At 40.6% G+C, this 20360-nt stretch overlaps 1 protein-coding gene across 2 annotated transcripts in view; it reads left to right on the forward strand.

Moving 5' to 3' along the window:
- The first annotated feature begins 1206 nt into the window (after positions 1-1206).
- LOC115382269 (disintegrin and metalloproteinase domain-containing protein 10) overlaps positions 1207-20360 on the forward strand; it is a 37599-nt gene continuing 18445 nt past the window's right edge. For both annotated transcript variants that reach the window (XR_003930522.1, XM_030083969.1), the window contains exons 1-8: positions 1207-1396; positions 4900-5047; positions 5217-5335; positions 5899-6054; positions 11849-11934; positions 14616-14738; positions 17449-17541; positions 17864-18032. Coding sequence is in view for 1 of the 2 variants with exons in the window: in XM_030083969.1 (XP_029939829.1) it covers positions 1339-1396; positions 4900-5047; positions 5217-5335; positions 5899-6054; positions 11849-11934; positions 14616-14738; positions 17449-17541; positions 17864-18032 (952 nt within the window). In the remaining variant the exon portion in view is untranslated. The remainder of the gene's footprint in view (positions 1397-4899; positions 5048-5216; positions 5336-5898; positions 6055-11848; positions 11935-14615; positions 14739-17448; positions 17542-17863; positions 18033-20360) is intronic.

The raw sequence follows: 20360 nt of genomic DNA on the forward strand, positions 1-20360 counted from the left end.
ATGCTGTGGTCTTACAAATTTCTTTTAAATACACCCATTGTTTGCTGTCCTCCTGAAATCTCCTGGGTTTACTTACTGAAAAAAACGAAACAAAAAAAAACACATCTTTCAACAAAATTCTTTTCATATTTGGTTTGACCCAGAATCAATTCTGGTACCAAGAAGCTTCAGTGATTTAGTGCTGCTCAGTGTGTGGAGCCAGCTGTGTGTTGAGGTTGCTGGTCCATCCTCAGAGTAGGCTGCCTATCTATAAATCTCCTGAGGCGTCCCAGTGAAAGCTGTAGCCTTTAATCCTGGAAAACACCTCATTTTGATTTTACGGAGGGAAAAAAACCTTTGCTTTAAATTAATTCATATCCTGGTCACAGTTCCACTTCACACGTAATTGTTCCTCTATCTAAATCTGTTACACTTTTTTGAGAATGACACCACAAATGCCTTTCACTTAGAGTGGGTCACAAGGACGCTCAGTTCCTCTTTATTTTTAGACCCACCTACACACTCTGCACCACACTAGGGTCTCTCAACGGATCCACCACCAGTCATTAACCTGAGACAGAAGTCACTTAACATCTTACTTCTTTTTTTTCTTGCAGTTTCCTTTTGCTGTCTCTGCAGTCGATAATCTTTTAAGTTCCCTCTGTCTCCTGTGTCATCTGTCCTTACAGCGGTCACCTGCTTGTAATCCTTCACTGCGTCCAAGAAACTTGTCAGTAAAAGCTAAAATGTTTAAAGGACCGCAGAGCGGTTTAGTGACGAGCAGTCTCATCTCACACCAAGAAAATATCCATTTGAGTCTCGGCTTGTGGAACTTTTTTTTTTAATGAGAATTTTGGCAATATTATCAAATGGAAAATCAGGAAGGAAAAAAAAACCCTGTTTATGTTGTTATTGACCTGAATTTTACATTCTAGTTTTGATTTGCAGGATTGTTGGCTGCTCAGTTGCTTCTTCTGAGTGAGCAATATCATGTTACTCTGATGTTAATTTCTGCAAATCAAAGTTTGAGCATGTTTAGATTGACTGATAGTACCCTCGGCTTATGCTCTTATCAGTGAATAACACAAATCTCCGACTATCATAGAAATTGATCTAACCTCAAGGCTTCCTGTAACTCTGAACATTCTACCCAACAAGTCTGAATATGCCTCTCTGCTGTTTCAGTTTTGAGTTGTGGCTTGAACTTTCTATCTCGTCACATTCCTGTGTGGGACGACCACAGGTGTGAAGAGGCTGGCGAGGTGGAGAAGCAACAAGAAAAGGCATGAAAAAGCAAAAAGGACCAGAACAAAAGAGGCTAAAAAAAGAACAACTTTGAGGGGAAAAGAGAAAGAAACAATGGAAGTTCAACTCTGCTGTCTGACACTGATTCTGGTGGCTGTCAACTGGATTGCAGGTAGGGTGTGGGTGTGTGTGTGTACGTCCTCACTCTGTACCCTCTTTGGCTGTCTGTACTGGTGTCACCTCTCTGGTGGACATGCTGCTCTCCTGCTTTGTTTCTGGACATGACTCGACCTGTTGTCTGAGGAATGCAGAACAACAAAAAGAAGCCCTCGTAACACATCATACTTGTAGACAACACATTTCATCCTTTATTTGTGATTAAAGGAGTTCCTCACTCACTAACAGCATGCATAGGAATGTGCTGGACTCTCCCTTCAAATGAACTAAAAGGAGTACGCAAACTTTTATTTGATGGTGCCAAGAAGATAACACTTTTAAAGCTGGACTGACTTAAGTTTGGCCAAGATTGAAAAAGGGGTTCCTTGCAAATGAAACCACACTCCTCCCTAAAAACTAAAAAAAAATAAATAAATAAAACAAAATTTATTTATTTATTTTTTGTGAGGTGATTTTATAATATTCCTTTGTGTGTGTGTGTGTGTGTGTGTGTGTGTGTGTATGTGTGTGTGTGTGTGTGTGTGTGTGTGTGTGTGTGTGTGTGGTGTGTGTGTGTGTGTGTGTGTGTGTGTGTGTGTGTGTGTTGCAAGACATGCTGATGAGGTAGATTAGTGATGGGTGTCAACTCGTGCTTGGTTAAAGGAATGAATGATGGACAGAGACAGAGGACTTGGATTTGATGCTTACACTGGAAGCATAAATCAGGGTATCATATGCACCCTTAATTATTTCTTTAAGATTGATTTTTTTTTCCAGATAGATCTTTTATAATAGTTACCACAGAAACTTGGTTTTCTTTTACAGGCACAATCCTGATTTTAACAAAATCTCAGGTCACCTCTGTGAATTGTTGTTTGCCCTCAAAGGATCCCAGGATATAAACTACTGGTTTATTGCATATACAATTAGTTGTTGTATTACCACTTCAGAACACGCACAAGAAAGCCGGTTCATCTAGAAATCTGTTGGACCAACACCAAAATACAATTGAAGTTAAATAGCACTGAAAAAAAAAAACATAGAATACCTTATCCAAACACAATGGCCCTCATTTATCAAACGGTCATATGGCGGTATGTGGGCGTACACCTGTCATACGTCCATATGAAAGACACGTTAGTTATTTATCAATTTGATCACGATCGTTCGGAAAGATGAAATCTCACGACAGGTCTGACATCGTGTATGCAAGTTTCAGTCAGTGCGGACTTGCTGTGCAGTGCAGAAAAACCTGGCAGAGCATGAAAGTAATTATGAAACACATCTCAAACACGCCATAAAGCACAAGCAACACACATTCAGTACAGATTAAAACTATAATTTGGCACTCAGAGAGCGCAGACCTCCGCCACAGGTGAAATCAGTCACCGACAACAATAAGAACACCATATATAAATATAACTAAACAGATGTAAACAAAGCCTGTCATCAATTTAAGACATAGTACTGAGGCCCTCTGCTGGATAGATACAGTACTACACTGGTCAAATGAAAGTTGTCACCCTAACGTAACTCAGCAATAAAAACAACAACACAATGACGGACATGCAGAGATGCATAACAAAGGAAACAAATAGTCCAGCATAGGGTGAAATCACTTACAGACGAAGTTCTGATCAAGTTTTGAAGAGAAGCCAACTTGTGGCGATTTTCTCGTGCTGCTGCACGACTGTTCCATCTGTGAAACAGATCCGACTAGGAACTAAAGCAAAAGTTACGCTGGGCGGTACACCGTATCGGTCAATGATAAAGAATCCTTTAAAAAATTCCTGGATCCAGACAGTGATCCGGATCATCACCAAAATTTAATGGATTCTAAGTTAGCCCAAGACCCACCTTTCCACAAAGTTTCATTGCAATCTGTCCATTACGTTTTCCATAATGTTGCTAACAGACCAACCAACCAACAAACCAACCAACAAACCGACGTGATTACATAACCTCCTGGTGGAGGTAAAAATAAGTAAATAAATAAAATAACATCCTTACGGAATATCTAATAAAATTCTTCCTTGTGGGATCAATAAAGGATTCTTAACTTTCAATAAATCCGCTGGTCCATCCTGCCATGGAGAGGAGTGCAGTTTAACAGTGTGCAAAGACGCACACGCGCTGCTGCGGAGCTGCTTCAGACGCTCAGATCCAGCAGGGGAAACGCTGCTGTTCCTGTTCATCCCCGAAAATGTGTGTGACTTTATTTCGGCAGTTTTACCCAATATTCCACTGGCCGATAGTTACTTTTGATGCGCTGGCGCCACAAGAGGATGTGGGAACCAGCAGAGCCTCCACTGGGTCTGGACGGAGGAGACCGCTACCTGAAGAACCGCTACTGAAATGTAAATAAATGTAAATAAACTAAAATAAAAGTTTAGCAAATGATTTATTTAATCAGTGATGTGATGCCAGTAACCTAGAAAATAACACATGAACTAAAGGGAGATTAAATACAGACAGTGGACGAGTAGTCAAACATTTTATTAAGAATTCTACAAATTGTATTTCATTTAAGCAGCAGCAGGTGGCACGCGCTGCTCTCGTGGACTGAGTCCCGGGTCCTGTTCAGTCCTGTGTCCCGTTCGGTCCGGGGTCCTGCTCGGCACCGGGTCCGGTGGGTGTGTGTGTCTCGGTAGGACCGTCCCCACTGTGGGGAGGAGACCGGGCCACGGTGTCGCTGCTGTCTGACTCTGAGACATAATTAAACAAAACAATAAAACTCTGAGCTGTATAACATGAATCCGCCTCAATATTTGTAATATCAGGGTTAAATTAAATTAACGGATCTATAATATGTTCAGACCTCAGCTGGTGTCCGTTCGTCCAGGTGACATCCAGGTCACCGCTGCTGCGAGCTTCCTCCAGACAGCGTTTTACCCTTTAATTTCAGTTTTTATTCTTCCAAAGAGCTCGTCCTGATTTACGTCCATCTCAGACCTGAGAGGATCCATTTCCAGCCCCCAAAAGTTTCTTTTTTCGTAAAAATCACTCCTTTTTCGTATTTGACCTCAGTGGGCCCAACTTCGGAACTATGAATATTTCAGGGCGTAACATTATTAATGACGATCAAATTCAGCCGCCGTATTTATCAACACCCGAACGCTCAAACGCTGAGATCGGCGAGGTACCAAAGCTTCTGTAATGCCACGCGAGCCCCGTCGTACGGTGAGCTCACCGCTCAGATATACAACCGTTTGAAAGATCATTTGATAAATGAGGGCCAATGACTTCATTTGTAAATTTAATAGTCCAATGTTCCACAGAGTATATGGGTTTCTTTCACTACTCATATCCCAACAATGGAAGGTTTACAGGTTAAGTTTCTCACATAAAGTTATTCATGTATTTGAAAAGGAACAACTTTCACAATGCAAAAGCCCATTTCCAACAAACACGAGTAATCGCAACATCAGAATATATACTTTAGACATGCATGAAAACACTACCAGAGAGTAGAAACTATTTAAAACTGTCTTTTAACCCTCATGTCGCTCTTCCCATCAGGTGCTGTCAATAGCATCAGTCCATATATAAGATATTATGAAGGCTTATCATACAACAAAGAGGATCTTCACAGAAAGCACTTGAGAGCCAAGAGAGCCGCACGACCTCAGGAATACACTCTTCATTTGGATTTTACTGCTTTTCACAGGTGAATTTACATTCCTCCACTTTCAAATACAAACCTTTAACAATCCAGTTGAATAAACAGTTTATATCTGGTTGAGCAAACTCTCTCTTGATCGTCGTCCTGAAGTGGAAGCTGCTCCCAAAACTCTGTAAAGTGTTGACTGTGAACTTTATGTCTTTGCGTTCCTCAGAAATTTCCACCTGCTTTTGAGGCAAAGCACCGCAGCCTTTTCTGAACAGTTCACAGTGGTCAGTGAGGAGGGGTCCAGATCGGTTGATCTCTCACACATCTACTCAGGAACGCTGCAGGGTGGGTATGACTGGAATATGTGTGCTCCATAGGCAATAGGTCCCTTATGCTATATGTTAGAAAGGATTTTACAGCAGTGTAAGCTAAAAGAAAAGCAAAGCCTTCACTTTAAAAGAAATAAACAAAAATGGAAAATTCCACAGCAGAAAGCATTGCATTATTAAATCAGTCACCACAGCAAAACTGTGCATGAGGATTAACAACAGTAGCTCATGTGATCAGAGACACACAGAAGACATTTAGAGCACATATTCTGTAGCCCTTCATTTTCTATATTTAAATGAGTCTATTCTGAATAAATCTACTGATTGGGGCCCTAGAGGTGAAATATGAACAGCCCAACCCTAACAATTAATGAGTGTGTTTTTTTTTTGTTTTTTTTTTTTGGTCTAAGTTGTAATTGACAGATTCTGAGTTTACTGAGCTTTAAATACATTCAGTGAAATCCGTAAGTTTACTCTGAAAATGTATTGCTTTTTCACTTTGATCATTAGTCATCTTTTCTGCTCCTGGTATGAATTTTACCTGTCATCTTGACGCTTCTCTCACTCTCTGTCCTACAGGTGAGAAAGTTTCAGCATGCCACGGGTCTGTGCTGAACGGCCAATTTGAAGGAAGCATCTACACAGACAATGGGACTTACCACATCGAACCAGCTTACAGATACACCAGCAGCCCCTCAGATTACCACTCTATAATCTATCACGAGGAGGATTTGGGTAAGGATATTTACACTATCAAAGCTAAGAGAAAAAGTTGACTGAGCATGTCTTCAGCCTGAAATCTAAAAAAAAAAAAAAAAAAAGAAGTGAAATGACAAACTATCGCTCCAGCTGGTGTCTCTGGCCTTGCCAAATGATGGGAAAGAGCGCAAAACTAATTCCTTTCTACATTTGCTCTCCACAGTTTGATCCGCAGCCCCCTTTGGCAGTCTCACAGAAAGATAAACAACTGCAGCAAAACACGTTTTCTACTCCGCTGTTATTCATCTTGTTTCATGCAGTATCTGCAGCCTCCAGCTCTGGTTCAGACCAAGTTTACTACAGGGCACTGAACCTTGCAGTGAGAGTGGAGTTGTAATGTAACCACACTTGCTTACTTACTCTGTGGGGCTTGCTGAGGCCCTTTTTACCTGGGAACCAGCCAAAAAAAAGATAAACTGTGGGTGGTGTGATTTTTGTAAGAGGAGGTGTGCAAAGGTGGGGGTGAGTGTAGAAAATGTAAAAAGTGCAGAAAGGAATTCGCTGGCACAGTACAGCAGGAAAAAGCCAAAATGTTAAAATTAAAAGAGAGAAAATAAATCTGGAAGAGGACCATGTAGTGGCTGTTTCATGCTCTTAAGGCCTTGGAGACGGTCTCTACAATAACAGATTAAATTGAATTATTGGTTGGCTCACAATTAGGCGTGTGATTTGACCAGATGGCAGTCATCAATGATCTGTCAAAATGTGCACGTGTATTTTTTTGTGTATTATTCCCTTGGTTGCCTGCACATAATTGAAGTAGTATTTGAATATTTCCAAGAAAGGTCATTCCTGGAAATACAGTGCGAGTGATGCCAGAACCTCCCAGTGTTTGTCCTCCAGTCTTCTCAGACTCTGTGACTGCCTTCCTTGCTACACCTCCCGCCATTTTCTTTAGCCTTTCAAGGTTGAAGAGAAACTGCAGCTACATTAGATAACATTGCAACTGATAACATCCTGTTCTTTCATTTGGCAGCCAGCATATCTGCAGGAAACTGGGAAAGATTTGGCAGATGATAAGTCAATAAACAATCAATGCTCCCATGCAAAATGACAAAATGGGACGTGGGGGGTGACATAATGCCCCTGTGTGTATTTTCACTTCCTGCGGTTGTCGTCTGGAGGTTGTGTGAGGTAGTTTCTGTCCCGTGGGATATTGGATGTCATGACGCCAATCAGAAGTAGGACACAGGACACTGTGGGGGCAGTCCCATTTGTTCAAATATTGAAAAATGACCTCAACACACCTGCTCCCAATCAAATACTTTTTTAGATCAAGATCTTGATTCATAATGCTGAATGCCAACACACATCAAGAAAGGAGATTAAAATACATGTTTCATTCATTAAATCAGACAAGTATGTCAGTAAATTGTTGTACGACAACAATTAACTCCCTCAAAAATTTTGTAAATCAAATTAAATTACACATAAAAATTGTTAGATTTGTAATTTTAATAAGATTAATGAACACAAAATAAAAGTGAGTAATGTGTTGCTGTTATTTTGTTTGTTTATCACAGCCTTGTCTTTACACTCTGTGAGGCGCACCAAAACAAATTTATTGTTTTCCAGCTGCTTATAGTGGGTTTTTTTGTTTTTTTTTTGCTACCGTGTTTGCATGTTCAACCTGAGCATAATTTAATGTTCTTCATCAATATTTTAGAGCGATGCAAGTAATATATTGCAGCCAGTGGTTGCACAACACTGGTTAGAGCAAGTAACTTAATACTTGCACAACAGTGTTCTTCAAGTTTTTTCCAGTTGAAATGCAGCCCATGTGAAGTATTGCAGCTTGTATTAATGTCTCTAAATTGACCTGAGGTGTGGGTCTGCGATTATCTGTTTGCCATGGGATGGACTGATTGTTCATTTAGTCCAGCATCTAGCCTTTTATACATCCTAAACCATGTGGCACTAAGTTGAACAAGGCGGTACATTCTGAATATCATATCCAGTTTTTCTCCCTTTATTATAAAAAAGAAAGTCTTTAGTGCATATCTAAACAGTAAACAAGGCTTATCTAATTTTAAACTGAGCATAACAAACTTTTCAAACTTCTCATTTGTTCTAACAACAATGATTTTTAGGGTGGAGCAAAACAGGATAATAGTGGTTGGTGCTGATGCCTTCTTGAGAGAAGGTTGTGGGTTCAAGTTTGTGAATTTTGCATGAGAGTTTCAGTGACTGATAGACAAACTGATATTTCACACAGTGAATGATGTTGAATGAGGCCTTCAGTGATTTCCAATTCACCAATTCATACTTCCTCCTAGTTCTTAATGCCACCCCCTAATTTCCTGTCTCTCCATGCTTTAATTCCTGATACTCTTCACCAACTTCATTGTCCTCCCTGCAGCCTTCACACTGTCTTTCCCATTACTTTGTTTTCCTGCATTGCCTGACCGTATTTTCACCTCCTGTTAATCACAGAGGTGCGCTAGAATAACACATTTGGCTATTGAGTAAAAAAAGAAAGCTGTGTGTGTGTGTGTGTGTGTGTGTGTGCGTATAAAACCATATTTCACATGTGCTCCGTTCGAAGGTCTCATATTTATGAATGAAGGGTAATCATTAACGCGCTATTTCTCAGGTAAATCTGGTGTAATAAATGCTCACACTCTACTAGCATCTTTCAATGTTTAACTACTATGATTTTCTCCCAATGAGAGTGTCGACCCAGTGATGAGACTGCTCTTATCAGTATTTGTGTTGTGTGTCTCCCTTTGACACACACACACACACACACACACACACACACACACACACACACACACACACACACACACACACACGTGTGTGTATGATTAAAAAGACTTTTACATATAAAATAGTTTCAAGGACATACTGACAGTTGCAAAGCAATCACCTAAAAATAAATGTGCTTTAAAATATAAAAGCCGATTTTCCAATTTCTATGGCTGCATAAATTCAGCCAGTGTCATTCAAAGTCAAAAGGGCAATGAGCTCTAAAACTGTTTTCTCATTTCTCTCCTCCAAATAGAGAATGTACACATGAGTCAGAGCAAAGACACCAAATATGAAAATTACATCATTTTGGTGAACTGAGTTCCTTTTTGTTAAAAAGGGAACAACTACTGAGTCCCTGGTAGGTTTAATTTGAGCACTGGACATGTGCTCGTGAGTTTGCTTTCTAAAATGAAAAGGAGGTTAAAGTGCTGTGTTTGTCACTGAGGTTATTTTGGGGATTTTTGGACTTGAAGGCAGCAGCCTGAACAAAGAGCAGGAAACTTCAGATGACAGAGTCATTATTCATCATGAAGTACTAAGGTCATGACCTTAGAACAGGAGTGCAGGAATCCAACAGACATGTCCAATTTTATAAAATCTACATAAATGCTCGCTTCTTTCTCTCTAGCTCAAACACAATAACTTGTCTTCATCATATAACAATGCACAAAGCTGTGACTTTCTGATGTGAAAAATGTTATACTTGAGGCTAAAATAAGACTTTCTACAATCAGCAGCTGCTGAAGGCAGTGATTCTAAATGGTGATTTTTATTTATTTTTTTTTGGCCTGACTGTATAGCAATCAGTTACAACGTGGCTCACACTAACAGGTTGTCTTTCCTTTTCTATCAGCAATAATAACAATAAAAAATACATATAGCATGTTTTACTTTACAAGTAATAAAGGTTCCCTCAGATATGTCAAATACATTTACATGTCAGGATTCTTGTTCCGTCTAATGTTTTTGCTGATATTCAAACTCGGTGTCTTACTTCAGGCTCCTAGGCTTCCCTCCCTTGTGTTTGATCGCTGTTCCCCACCCTGCTGTCTTTCACCTGTGCCGGAGCATGCGATTGTCATCGCCTGCCTGCTTTATTATATAACGGGCTTTTCCAGTATGTTCTGGTTGACGGTCCATCTGTGTTTCTTTGCCTCTGCGAGGCTGTTCTCCTGTACGTCAGCGCTTCAGTGTGTCCTGTCTCTGTTTCCCTCTGGATAACACTCCCTTGAACTTGGGAGCTTTTGGATTTTTGGTTCCACCTTGTTTGGCCATAAAATGAGTTTCTTCATTGTGCCTGGCTTTCTGAGTCCACCTCTCCCGAGCAAAACGCAGCAGACGGAGAGAGACCATGGGAAAGGTCTGGATATAATTCTGTTAGCGGGTCGACACCGCCATTTCAGGTCTCCACTTCCACCCCAACCCCCACTCATGCCTTATATGGACTAAATTGGGGGTTTGTGATTGGGTGAAGGCCTTGAGTAGAATGGCGTGATCCATCGTGTGTCTCCGTTCCACTGTAGACTCATCTCTGACCTGGAGAGACCGAGCTGGTAACAGTGTTTCACATGGACACACTTTGTATTTTCTCCTTGAAGTTGCTATGGGTCACCACCTATTAACTGGCAAAACGTTGCCTGGTTCTGCCGCTCACATGTGAAAGTGATTATTATTTCACATGACTCTACTATAAGCAGAGAACAAAGATATTGTGTCTACATTAATGCAGCTGGGATATTTTGTTTGTGTGGTGGTATTTGTTTTGACCACACTGCTGGTTCTAATGCGCAATACACTGAATAAATGTACTTGTGCTTTACATCCTCACACGCTTGATTTAACCTGTATCCTTAATATCCATGCGGAGGTACCCCACGTACCTGATCATGAAAGTAACATTCTATTTCAACACTCCATCTTATTGACAAACATCTCACACATTTTTGTAAAACATTGCTTTTGTAAGCACAAGACGATGAGCCAATTAATACAAATGCAATGTCTTACTTGACTGAAATCCCAGTGTTGCTCCATCAATCTGATTGCAATCAGGGGAGACCCAGGGGAATTGCAAATCACAAAGCTATTTTGTAGTGTGTTCAAAGCAGCTGGTTTCACAGACTTTCCACGGACTGACTCAGAACTCCAGACCACAGTGCAGGATTTCCAAACAGACGACCTCTTGAAGTGCCTCAGAGTGTGAGGGTGTCTCTGTTCAAGTGAAACGATTTATTCGCTGCAAACTTGAGCAGCCAGCCATTAACTAATACACTGATTGATTTATATTCTCAAGAAGAGGGGCCGCCAATTCAGGATATGATCATCATCTTCCACCCAAATGTTGCTGATCTGCCAAAGAAATTGCAAGTGTTATTAAAGCTTTCTTTTCAGTGTTTTGAGTACTGCAACTTCAGTTTGTTGAGAAACAACATGCTACTGTGGAGCAGTGTAGGGCTCAGCATGGTCATCGTGATGAATAGAGACACTGTGTTAACAATCTACATGGGAATGCTCATACTGCTATTCATTCTCAGAGTTTACAAAGTCATGAAAGTTTTTCATTCCTGATATTTCAACTTGGTATTCTGTATTGACCTTATCAACTTCAGATAAATTATTCAATATTTCTGTTCAGGTCTTTGCCTCCTAGTTGAGCACATTCGGTGCAAAATATTAAACTTATATAATTAGAAACAAAGAATAAACTGTGACCCTGGATCTCATTGCATGCATGTTTGTGAGTATTTGTCAGCTTAGATTTTGCAACTTCATGTTTGCTCCAAAATATTCATCTGACAAGACTGAACCTGCCTCATGATTAATCTCTGTTCAGATATTTTATTAAGGCTAGAGAACACGAGCTAAAGGAACACAGTCAAGGTCATAATTGCGCATGACTGTGTTTGCCTGACAGTCTGTATCTCTGTGGATGTTTGACCAAAGGTGAGTGAGAAAACGAAGTGGATTTAATATGCTCAATGTCCATGTGGGAGCTCAAATGTGTTTGTTTTTCCTCTAGTTCTTCCACACACGACTTCTGCCCCTGATGCTTTCTGTGGTGTAGAACTTCTGAAAAATCTCTCCAAAAGCCTCAGCTCCAATCAGGTGGGACAGTCCAGACATAACCTCATGGAAACATACTCATACCAACTTTGTTTTGCCTCTTTGCCTTCAAATTTTCCTTCCTTGCAATGATTTCTTTAAGTCAAGTAGTTTTAAATATATTAGTGTCTCTGACATGAGATTTGCTGTCTAACTTAAATTTACTATATCTAATTAAAATTTCTCCAGAGTAATGTTATGGCATTGATCAGCACAGCATCCTGCCGACTGAAGGAAAACAATGCAATAAAACAAGTATTAAGTTTTAATGCACATTTAGTAAGTGTTAAATGTAAATAGATGATGAATGAAATTGTTGTTGGCTCCATCGATCTCGAAAGATCATGGGGGAAAAATTTTTTTCCATGCTTCAGCTTTTGGGCTACACTTCAAGCACCCACTGAAGTAAGCAGACTGTGGCGGGCGAGCATCTTACTGGCTGGGGGCTGCCCAGCTAAAGGCAGACGGTAGCTGGCCAGTGGGACATGATGATCCCTCCCACCGTCGGGAGACAGCCCTAGGCGCCAGTGCTTACACCAAGGAATGAATGAATGAATGAATGAATGAATGAAAATAATGAAAATGATATATGAAAATATTAATACATTACACATTTGCACATTTTCTGCTAAGCTGGGTAGTTAGTACACTTGGCTGAAACTAATTATTGAAGCATTATTGATTGTTGTGAATATGTCAAGTTCATTAACACCGACGTGATCAATCCACCTTGAGGTAGCACAGCCTCGTGATGAATAAATAGCTATTTAGCAAGGTCCCCAGTTTGATGCAGACTGGGCATTAAGGGTTTTCCATGTTGGGTTTGCATGTTCTTCCTGTTTGTAAATGGCTTTCCCTTAAGTGCTTGAGTTTCTTCCCATAGTCCTTAGCCATGCTTCTGAGGAAAACCAGTCATTTTGTTTTGCCCATATGTTTAACTGTGAGTGTGTATGTCTGTTTCCCTGTTTGCCCTGTGCTGGACTGGTGGTCTGTCCAGGGTCTAAAGGCCTGTACAGACTCCATGGTTTTTGGCCATTCCAGATGAAAGATAACGGTCGTGAGAGAATATCTAGCAATATCCTTGGTCTTGACTCCAAATCTGTGGTCCTACTTCACCCTGTGAAACTGGGTCAAAGACGGCCGACGTCTTCGTCTGGGACCAAAGATGAACTACGATGAATTTCTGACAATGTCAGAAATTCGGGGCGATCGTGGGACTGCTGCTGCGACCCGTGGTCACTCCAGTGTCCAGCTGATAGCACTTATGCTACAGATATTCCAGAACTCTGAGCTCATTACTGACTAGAGGAGTCACTTGCGGATCGTGGGGGTGAAGAGCGTCTAAATGGACTCCATCCAATTGTGTACTGTTCACCGGCCTGTGCTTTAATGAGCAGCGGGAGTAAACCAGGTTTTGCTAGTGAATGTCGGTGCTCTGTTGGTGCTTCAGTTGCCATGGAGAGTGCACACCTCTTTATGTTGATGTCATCCACCTGCAATCATCTTTCTATTGGGAAAGATTTTTGTCACATACAGTGCGGCAGGTTGTGAACTTATACTTACATGATTAAAACCACAGAGTCTGTGCAGGCCTTAAGATGGACCTGGTGAGACCTGGGTCCTTCTCCAGCACCACGTGTTGGAGAAAACAGTATGAATAAATAAATTAACTCCTAAATAACTCATTCATTTTCTGCCGCTTTATCCCTTTTGGGGTCGCGGGTGGCTGGAGCCAATCCCAGCTGCTGTGGGCGAAGGCGGGGTACACCCTGGACAGTTCGCCAGTCTGTCGCAGGGCTGACATATATAAACAAACAACCATTCACTCACACATTCATACCTAGGGGCAATTTAGGGTGATCAATTAACCTACCATGCATGTTTTTGGACCGTGGGAGGAAGCCGGAGTACCCGGAGGGAACCCACGCACACACGGGGAGAACATGCAAACTCCACACAGAAAGGCCCCGAGGCCCAGCCGGTATTTGAACCCTGACCTTCTTGCTGTGAGGCAAGAGCGCTAACCACTGCGCCACCGTGCGGCCGTCTCCTAAATAACTGAAGTCACTGAATGAATGATTGAATGTCTGAATGAATCAATTGCCTAAGCTTGACATTACCATAATATCTTCACTCATTCATTCATGTACTCATTTTCTCCTGTATGCTGGAAAGGGTGTACTGTACCCACGAAAGAAAAACTTCACTGTGATGTGAAATTAAAACAACAGCACTGAAAAACATCTGGCACCAGGATTCTGCTAATATCCCCCTTGGGCACACAGCTAATTACTGACCTTTGACCAACTGGGTGGTGATCTCAATGTCCATTGTCAACAGTGGATGCCGAGACATCGGTTTGGATCTATTTTTAACAACATACCTGCTCCTGGAGATCATTTCCAAGATTTGAATCTCAAATGATCTGAACAGATGTTTTTCCCAATGTAGCTTCTGCATTGTTTTCTCTTTGCAACACGTCCACCAGTCCTTCTGGCACTTTTGTATCGGTTCTGCATCAACATTCAGACGAGTCGTATTCCCTTTGAAATGTTATGATGCAAGACTAAGTCACCCAAGCCCCAGGGAGAAATTTAAATACATTTAGGTAATTCAGAAGGCCTTATCATGATTTACCTCTGCCTTTGTTCTCCTGCCTAATGTTCTGAAGTGTCATCCTACAGGAGGCGTCGCTGAGCCGATCCAGAAGAACATTGGACGAGTCAAAGACCAGCTGCCTCATCCACTTCCATGCTGACCACCTCTACTACAAACGGTTCAAGTCTGTAGAAGGCGTTGTGTCTCAGGTAAAGACTTTGAATCTACTTTTTACGACGTCTGTGATTTATATATCATAAGCACTGACAGCAGGAGGCCATAAAGTTAAAAAACACTCAACTAAACTATTATGCTGCATTTTCTGCATCAAGTGTGTCCATTAGTGTGCGCGTGTGTGTGCACAGGTGCGTGTATGTGTGTGTGCAAGTGTATTGTTTACCAGAGCGTTTCCTTCTGTGAAGGAAAATCCCGCTGGATCACTAATTTGGAGCAGAGGTTGACTGAATGCGTCACGCTTTGTTTACAAAAATGTTACAGAATTAATGTTCTCAGATTTAGACTCCATGCTGCTAAATCACTGCTCATTTTGACGCTCAATTTAAAGCCTGATAGAAAGTAGTAGCATATGACATGTGGTGAATTAAATTAGTCAGAAGTTAAACCAGGGGTAACCAATGTGCAATGTGGCCTGCAGGGCATGCTGAAAACATGCTGTGAAAGTTGTTGACCTCTTATAAAACAATAAAATGCACTGTTATGATCATTTGGAACAGCTGTGATTTTTACTATAATCCTACAAAGATGCTCTTCCATTTGAAAATATCTAAAAAGATATTTACAAAATTGACAGAAATCTGTTCATTGACTTTCAAAAGTCAGGGCAAACTGAGGCGAACACACGCACACACACATACTTGTGTGTGGTTCAGCCTATTGTCAAATACTGTATCTCTGTGAGCAAGTTCAATATTTTAACTGTAATGTTCATTCTTACTGTGTGAAGGAAAGATTTTGGTCATGTTTGCACGTGTTTGGTCATAGTGACGAATACCTGACAGAGAGAAATGTGCTCGGGCACATATCACATTTTTCCAGTCACATACTGAACAATACAAAAAGGTAAACAAAATCTACTCTGTTGGTGAAATGTTGCTGTGAAAGGGGGGTAAATGAAAGGACCTGCAGAGACATCGGAGGGGGACTGCAGACCTTCTTGCTTTCTGAGAACATGGAGTCACATGGAGAGCCGACAAACTACCTGTGCTGCTTCACACTAAGGCTTTTACACCTGGCAAAGAGAGGCAGGTTGAATGAAGAGAACCAATCACTCCTGTAATAACTTCAGTTTGTTAGTTGTTACATGAAACAACGAGCTGCAGTTCAGATGGGAGCTGCATCTAAACATTCTGCAGAGCTTCACTACATAATCACAGACTGCAACCGGTTTTGGAAATTCAGTGAAACCCTGTTGTGTGATTGATGCACACAGTGAAGTGTTGGGGGATTATTGTATTAAAGTCATTGAACTTGTGTGACCCCCTTTATTGCGCTCACCTCTAAACCTCACTGCAGAAAAGCTGATGGGCTGGTTTCAAGGCCATCTGATGTTTTGGTGCATCTGTTTTGTCTCAAAGTGTCTATGGATAGACTTTTTAGCACTTTGTCTCAGTAAAGATGTTTTCATCGGGGGTCAGTGGCACTACTGGAAGTAATGCATTACAAATATGAATATTTCTGGAGTTAAGTAGTTTTGTGTTCAGATATTTGTAATTCTGCTTTTACTGCAGTACAGTTCAGACCATCGCTACTTTGAAATTATAAAAGTCATGACTGAGGACACCCCCAATGATGCATAATGCACTGTAAACGTAGAGTGCATACCTTCAGAAATCTTTCTTCTCGTGGTCAGAGCTAAATTTTATATGAATATAAGACTTAATTACAAAATAGTCATTATTCCAATTTCTTCAGTTGAAATCCAACAACATGAAGAGTCTGTCTGGCGTTCCAAGTTTGATACAAACTAAAGAAAGCACACGACTCTGTCTCAGTGAGAGTTTCATTTGTGAGAGGTGTTCTGAAATTCTCTCTCTCTCTCTCTCTCTTTATAAGTTGAATCTCTTTCCAACAGAAGCAAGGTCACTTGAAGATTAGGGGAGTTTGTCCTCAAAGCTGCTTCTTTGGTGGCTACTCTGTTATTCTTCCTCCTGCTGTTTGTCCTCCCGTCACCTCTCCTGACCCTCCTCAGATTCTTTCCACCACAAACACACACACACACACACACACACACACACACACACACACACACACACACACACACACACACACACACACACACACACACACACACTTGCTGATGTGGTTGGGTGAGTGCCAGACCTTTGTTGCGCTGGGTGAGAAAAGTTGCTCTAAGAGAGAATTAGTGGCAGGATCTCTGAATGCCAGCGGACAGAGTGCTGTTGTCGTTCATTGCTGACCTGGATTTAGTGTCTTCTCTGGTCAAGGTGTCAATATTTACATGCATCAGAGTTTTCCAGCGGGCTCAACTGTACGTCCGAGACTGGCTGTATAGAGTTGGATCTCTGCATGTGACTGGTCCGCACGTGCCTCGTTGAATGCGTAACCAACTGTGTCGCCCATACAGAAAAGACCCTGTGGCTGGCCCCATTTATCAGACTACCAGACGTGATTCTTTTATAGATTTTGTTTGTAATTTGGGAAAAAAAAAGAAAAAAAAGCTTGTATTGTTTTATTCTGTTCAGGGCACCATGGGAGGGACATTTCAAAGCAAAAACACAATGCAATGTCAGAAGACTCAGACATGAAACCAGCTGTGAAATGATGTTTTGAATTTGTAAAACAAAAAACAAAACAAAAAAAAGGTGCATAGCATCCCTATTGTGCATTAGCCAGTTGATGATATTGATGCTGTCTGACCTAAACTTGTGCTTTTCTCAGATTGCATCCTACATCCGAGCAGTAAATGACATATACGACAAGGTGGACTTCGATGGAGTCAAGCTGATCAACTTCAAAGTAAAATCTCTACATGTAAGTGCACAGTGCACTGAAACAATAACCCCTGCAGGGATAAACCTCAAATATACTGTAGATCACCAGTAACACTCAACAACACATAATCTTACACTTTAAACATGTATCTGTTATAAAGGTACATATCATAGCTTTCTTTGTTAATTGAATGCAGTGTTTTGTTTGTTTTAATTAAAAAAAAAAAAAAAAGAAAGCTTTATGCAGAGGAGTTGTTAACTGCACTGCATCACTCACAGGTTTATCAATAACATTCCATCAAAGTGAAGGAAAATCATCCCTTTTCTTAATGTTTTTGAGCTCAGTGTGTCTTTCCCTTCAGGTGATGACTGAGGAGGATAAAAAAGACCCTCTGAATCCTCTGTTCATCGGGCCTGAGAAGCTGCTGAGTCTGTACTCTGAGAACAACTGGGGGAACTTCTGCCTGTCCTACCTGCTGACCAACAGAGACTACAGCGGAGTGCTGGGACTGGCCTGGGAGGGCAAGAGCGGTGAGTGAGGATCACCGTGACATGATCGGAGATCCCAACGGGCCATTTTCCACCTGCACCCCTCCTATTTCTGGCCTGTAACTTGATGTCAAAAACATAATACAGCTTGATTATTTTTTTAAGAAGGCACATCAAAAGAAGAAAAATCTTATCTTACTAGGAAAATAAGCTATGTATGTTTTTTGAATGTAATAATAGCCATCGGAAACCAATATCTGTGCTTATTTTGTTAATTATGAAAAAAGTATGTGCATTTGGGCTTTTTTGTTTTCATTTCACCAGAGGCATCATTTGGATGTTTAGTGCAGAGCACCGTTTGATGTGCAGCCATGAGCTGTGTTGACAGAGCAGCTCTAAACTATTTACCCCTTAGGGATAAATAAAGGTTTCTTGAATCTTGAATCTTCTTGAAGAGTGACTGGAAAGTGGTCTGCTTGTATTTTTTTTGTATTATCAACAATATCTGAAATCTAATATCTAATTCAGAGTGACATATACATGCATTTCTTGTATTACTTGAACACTGAAGTCGCCAATAAATGAGGTGATATTGGCAGCTACGACCTTCAGCTCAGCTTTTGAGAAACTCTTACCATAAGGTTTATATCAGAATCCACCAGGCAGATTTACCCCCTTCTGTTTAGTGCATCCATTTGAATGAATTACTTTTCTATATATTCAAAAGGAAAGATGTATTACTCACTCTTAAAGTGATTAAAGGTACTTTACAAAAAGACAAGGCAAATTACATTTTGTAAATGTATTTCACTCATCTGCACATGATGGTTGAGGTGAATATAATTGATGACAGCACGGTTACGTGAGGAGAAGCAGCCATGCAGGGGAGCAAACTTTGTCTCTAAATGTTTAATTTTTACTTATTTTTCACTATCATCTGCCATCTGTCTCCTACATTGTGGATTTGACTGGGGAGGAAAGTACGTCATCTTTCACTCAGTGTTTTATCCTGTTTCAGTTACGTACAGTATATATTTACTTGTGTCCAGGTATTAAATAAACATGTTGAAACTGTTTCAGTATACACTGCATCTCAAAATGTTAACAAAAAGCAAAAGTTAATTTCCCCCTCTTAATGAAATTCAGATATAAGAAAAAAATAAATAAAATTAGATTTTTTTAGCACATCTCTTTAAACCTAGAACCCATGATTACAACAACATTTCAAAAAGATCCAAACGTTTTACTTTATATGTAATGAGTGTACAAAGGAGACTCAAAGCAGTAATCTCCTTCATGATACTCTAATGTGTTGTGTGTCACATTTATACCTCTTCTATACTGATCCAAATATGTGCTGGTTTTCATTTTTAATTCTAAATGTTAGTAAAACCAATGTGATACAGTTTTCTTTCCTCAAAGAAGTTAAAATATCTCTAATATCCAGCAAATGTTAATCTGTCGATAAAACATGGAGCAATACAGTGAAAAGAGGCTCAAAAGTAGGTCAAATTAATCAGCTATTCCGGATGCAGGATGTTATGAGCCAACATGTGCAGGATGTTATGAGGCTAATTTTAAACTGATAGTGATCAATGTAGCTGACACCTAAAATATGGTATCAGTGAGTGAAATGGAAGAAAAGTCAAAAACAGTCTGAAACTCACAGGAGATCATACTCTGCTCCTCAAACTCTTTCACAGACATAGATTGGAGCAATACTAATGGAGGAATTTAAATCATCAGCTGTTTCACGTTGGTAAACAAATGGATTTAATTCATACTCTGCTTTTCCACCACTTGAGCAGCACCCAAAGCACTTTGTACAATCACATTCACCTATTCACACACCAGTGGAGGCAGCTGCCAAGCAAGCTGCTAAATCCTTCCAAGCAGGTTCAGTGTCTTGCTGAAGGACACTTCGATAACCACACAACAGCTGTTCAACAGCTGAAGGTGCCGAAATGTATGTCGATACAAGAAGTGTACCTGTCTGTCCTATCTCTTTCTCTTTCTGTCCCCTCACCCCAACCAGAATAGCAGAAAGCCGCCACCTCTGAGCCTGGTTCTGCAAAGGTTTCTTCCTGTTAAAAGGGAGTTTTTCCTTTCCACTGTTGCTTATGCTTGCTCGTGTGGATCTGTTGGGTTTTCTCTGTAAAAGTATCTAGAAATTACTATGCTGTAATTGGCACTTTATAAATAAGGCTGAATTGAATTGAATTGAATTGAAGTGAATTGAATTGAATTGAATTGAATTGAATTGAATTGAATTGAATTCGAAGTCCGAAGAGCTAAACATCTCTGATTGTGAGCTTAAAGCCCACCTGGGCCTGCGGAGAAGATTCATGCAGTGTAACAAACTGTTTTTAT

This window comes from Salarias fasciatus, chromosome 23, assembly GCF_902148845.1.
Source record: "Salarias fasciatus chromosome 23, fSalaFa1.1, whole genome shotgun sequence".
NCBI classification, from domain to species: domain Eukaryota; kingdom Metazoa; phylum Chordata; class Actinopteri; order Blenniiformes; family Blenniidae; genus Salarias; species Salarias fasciatus.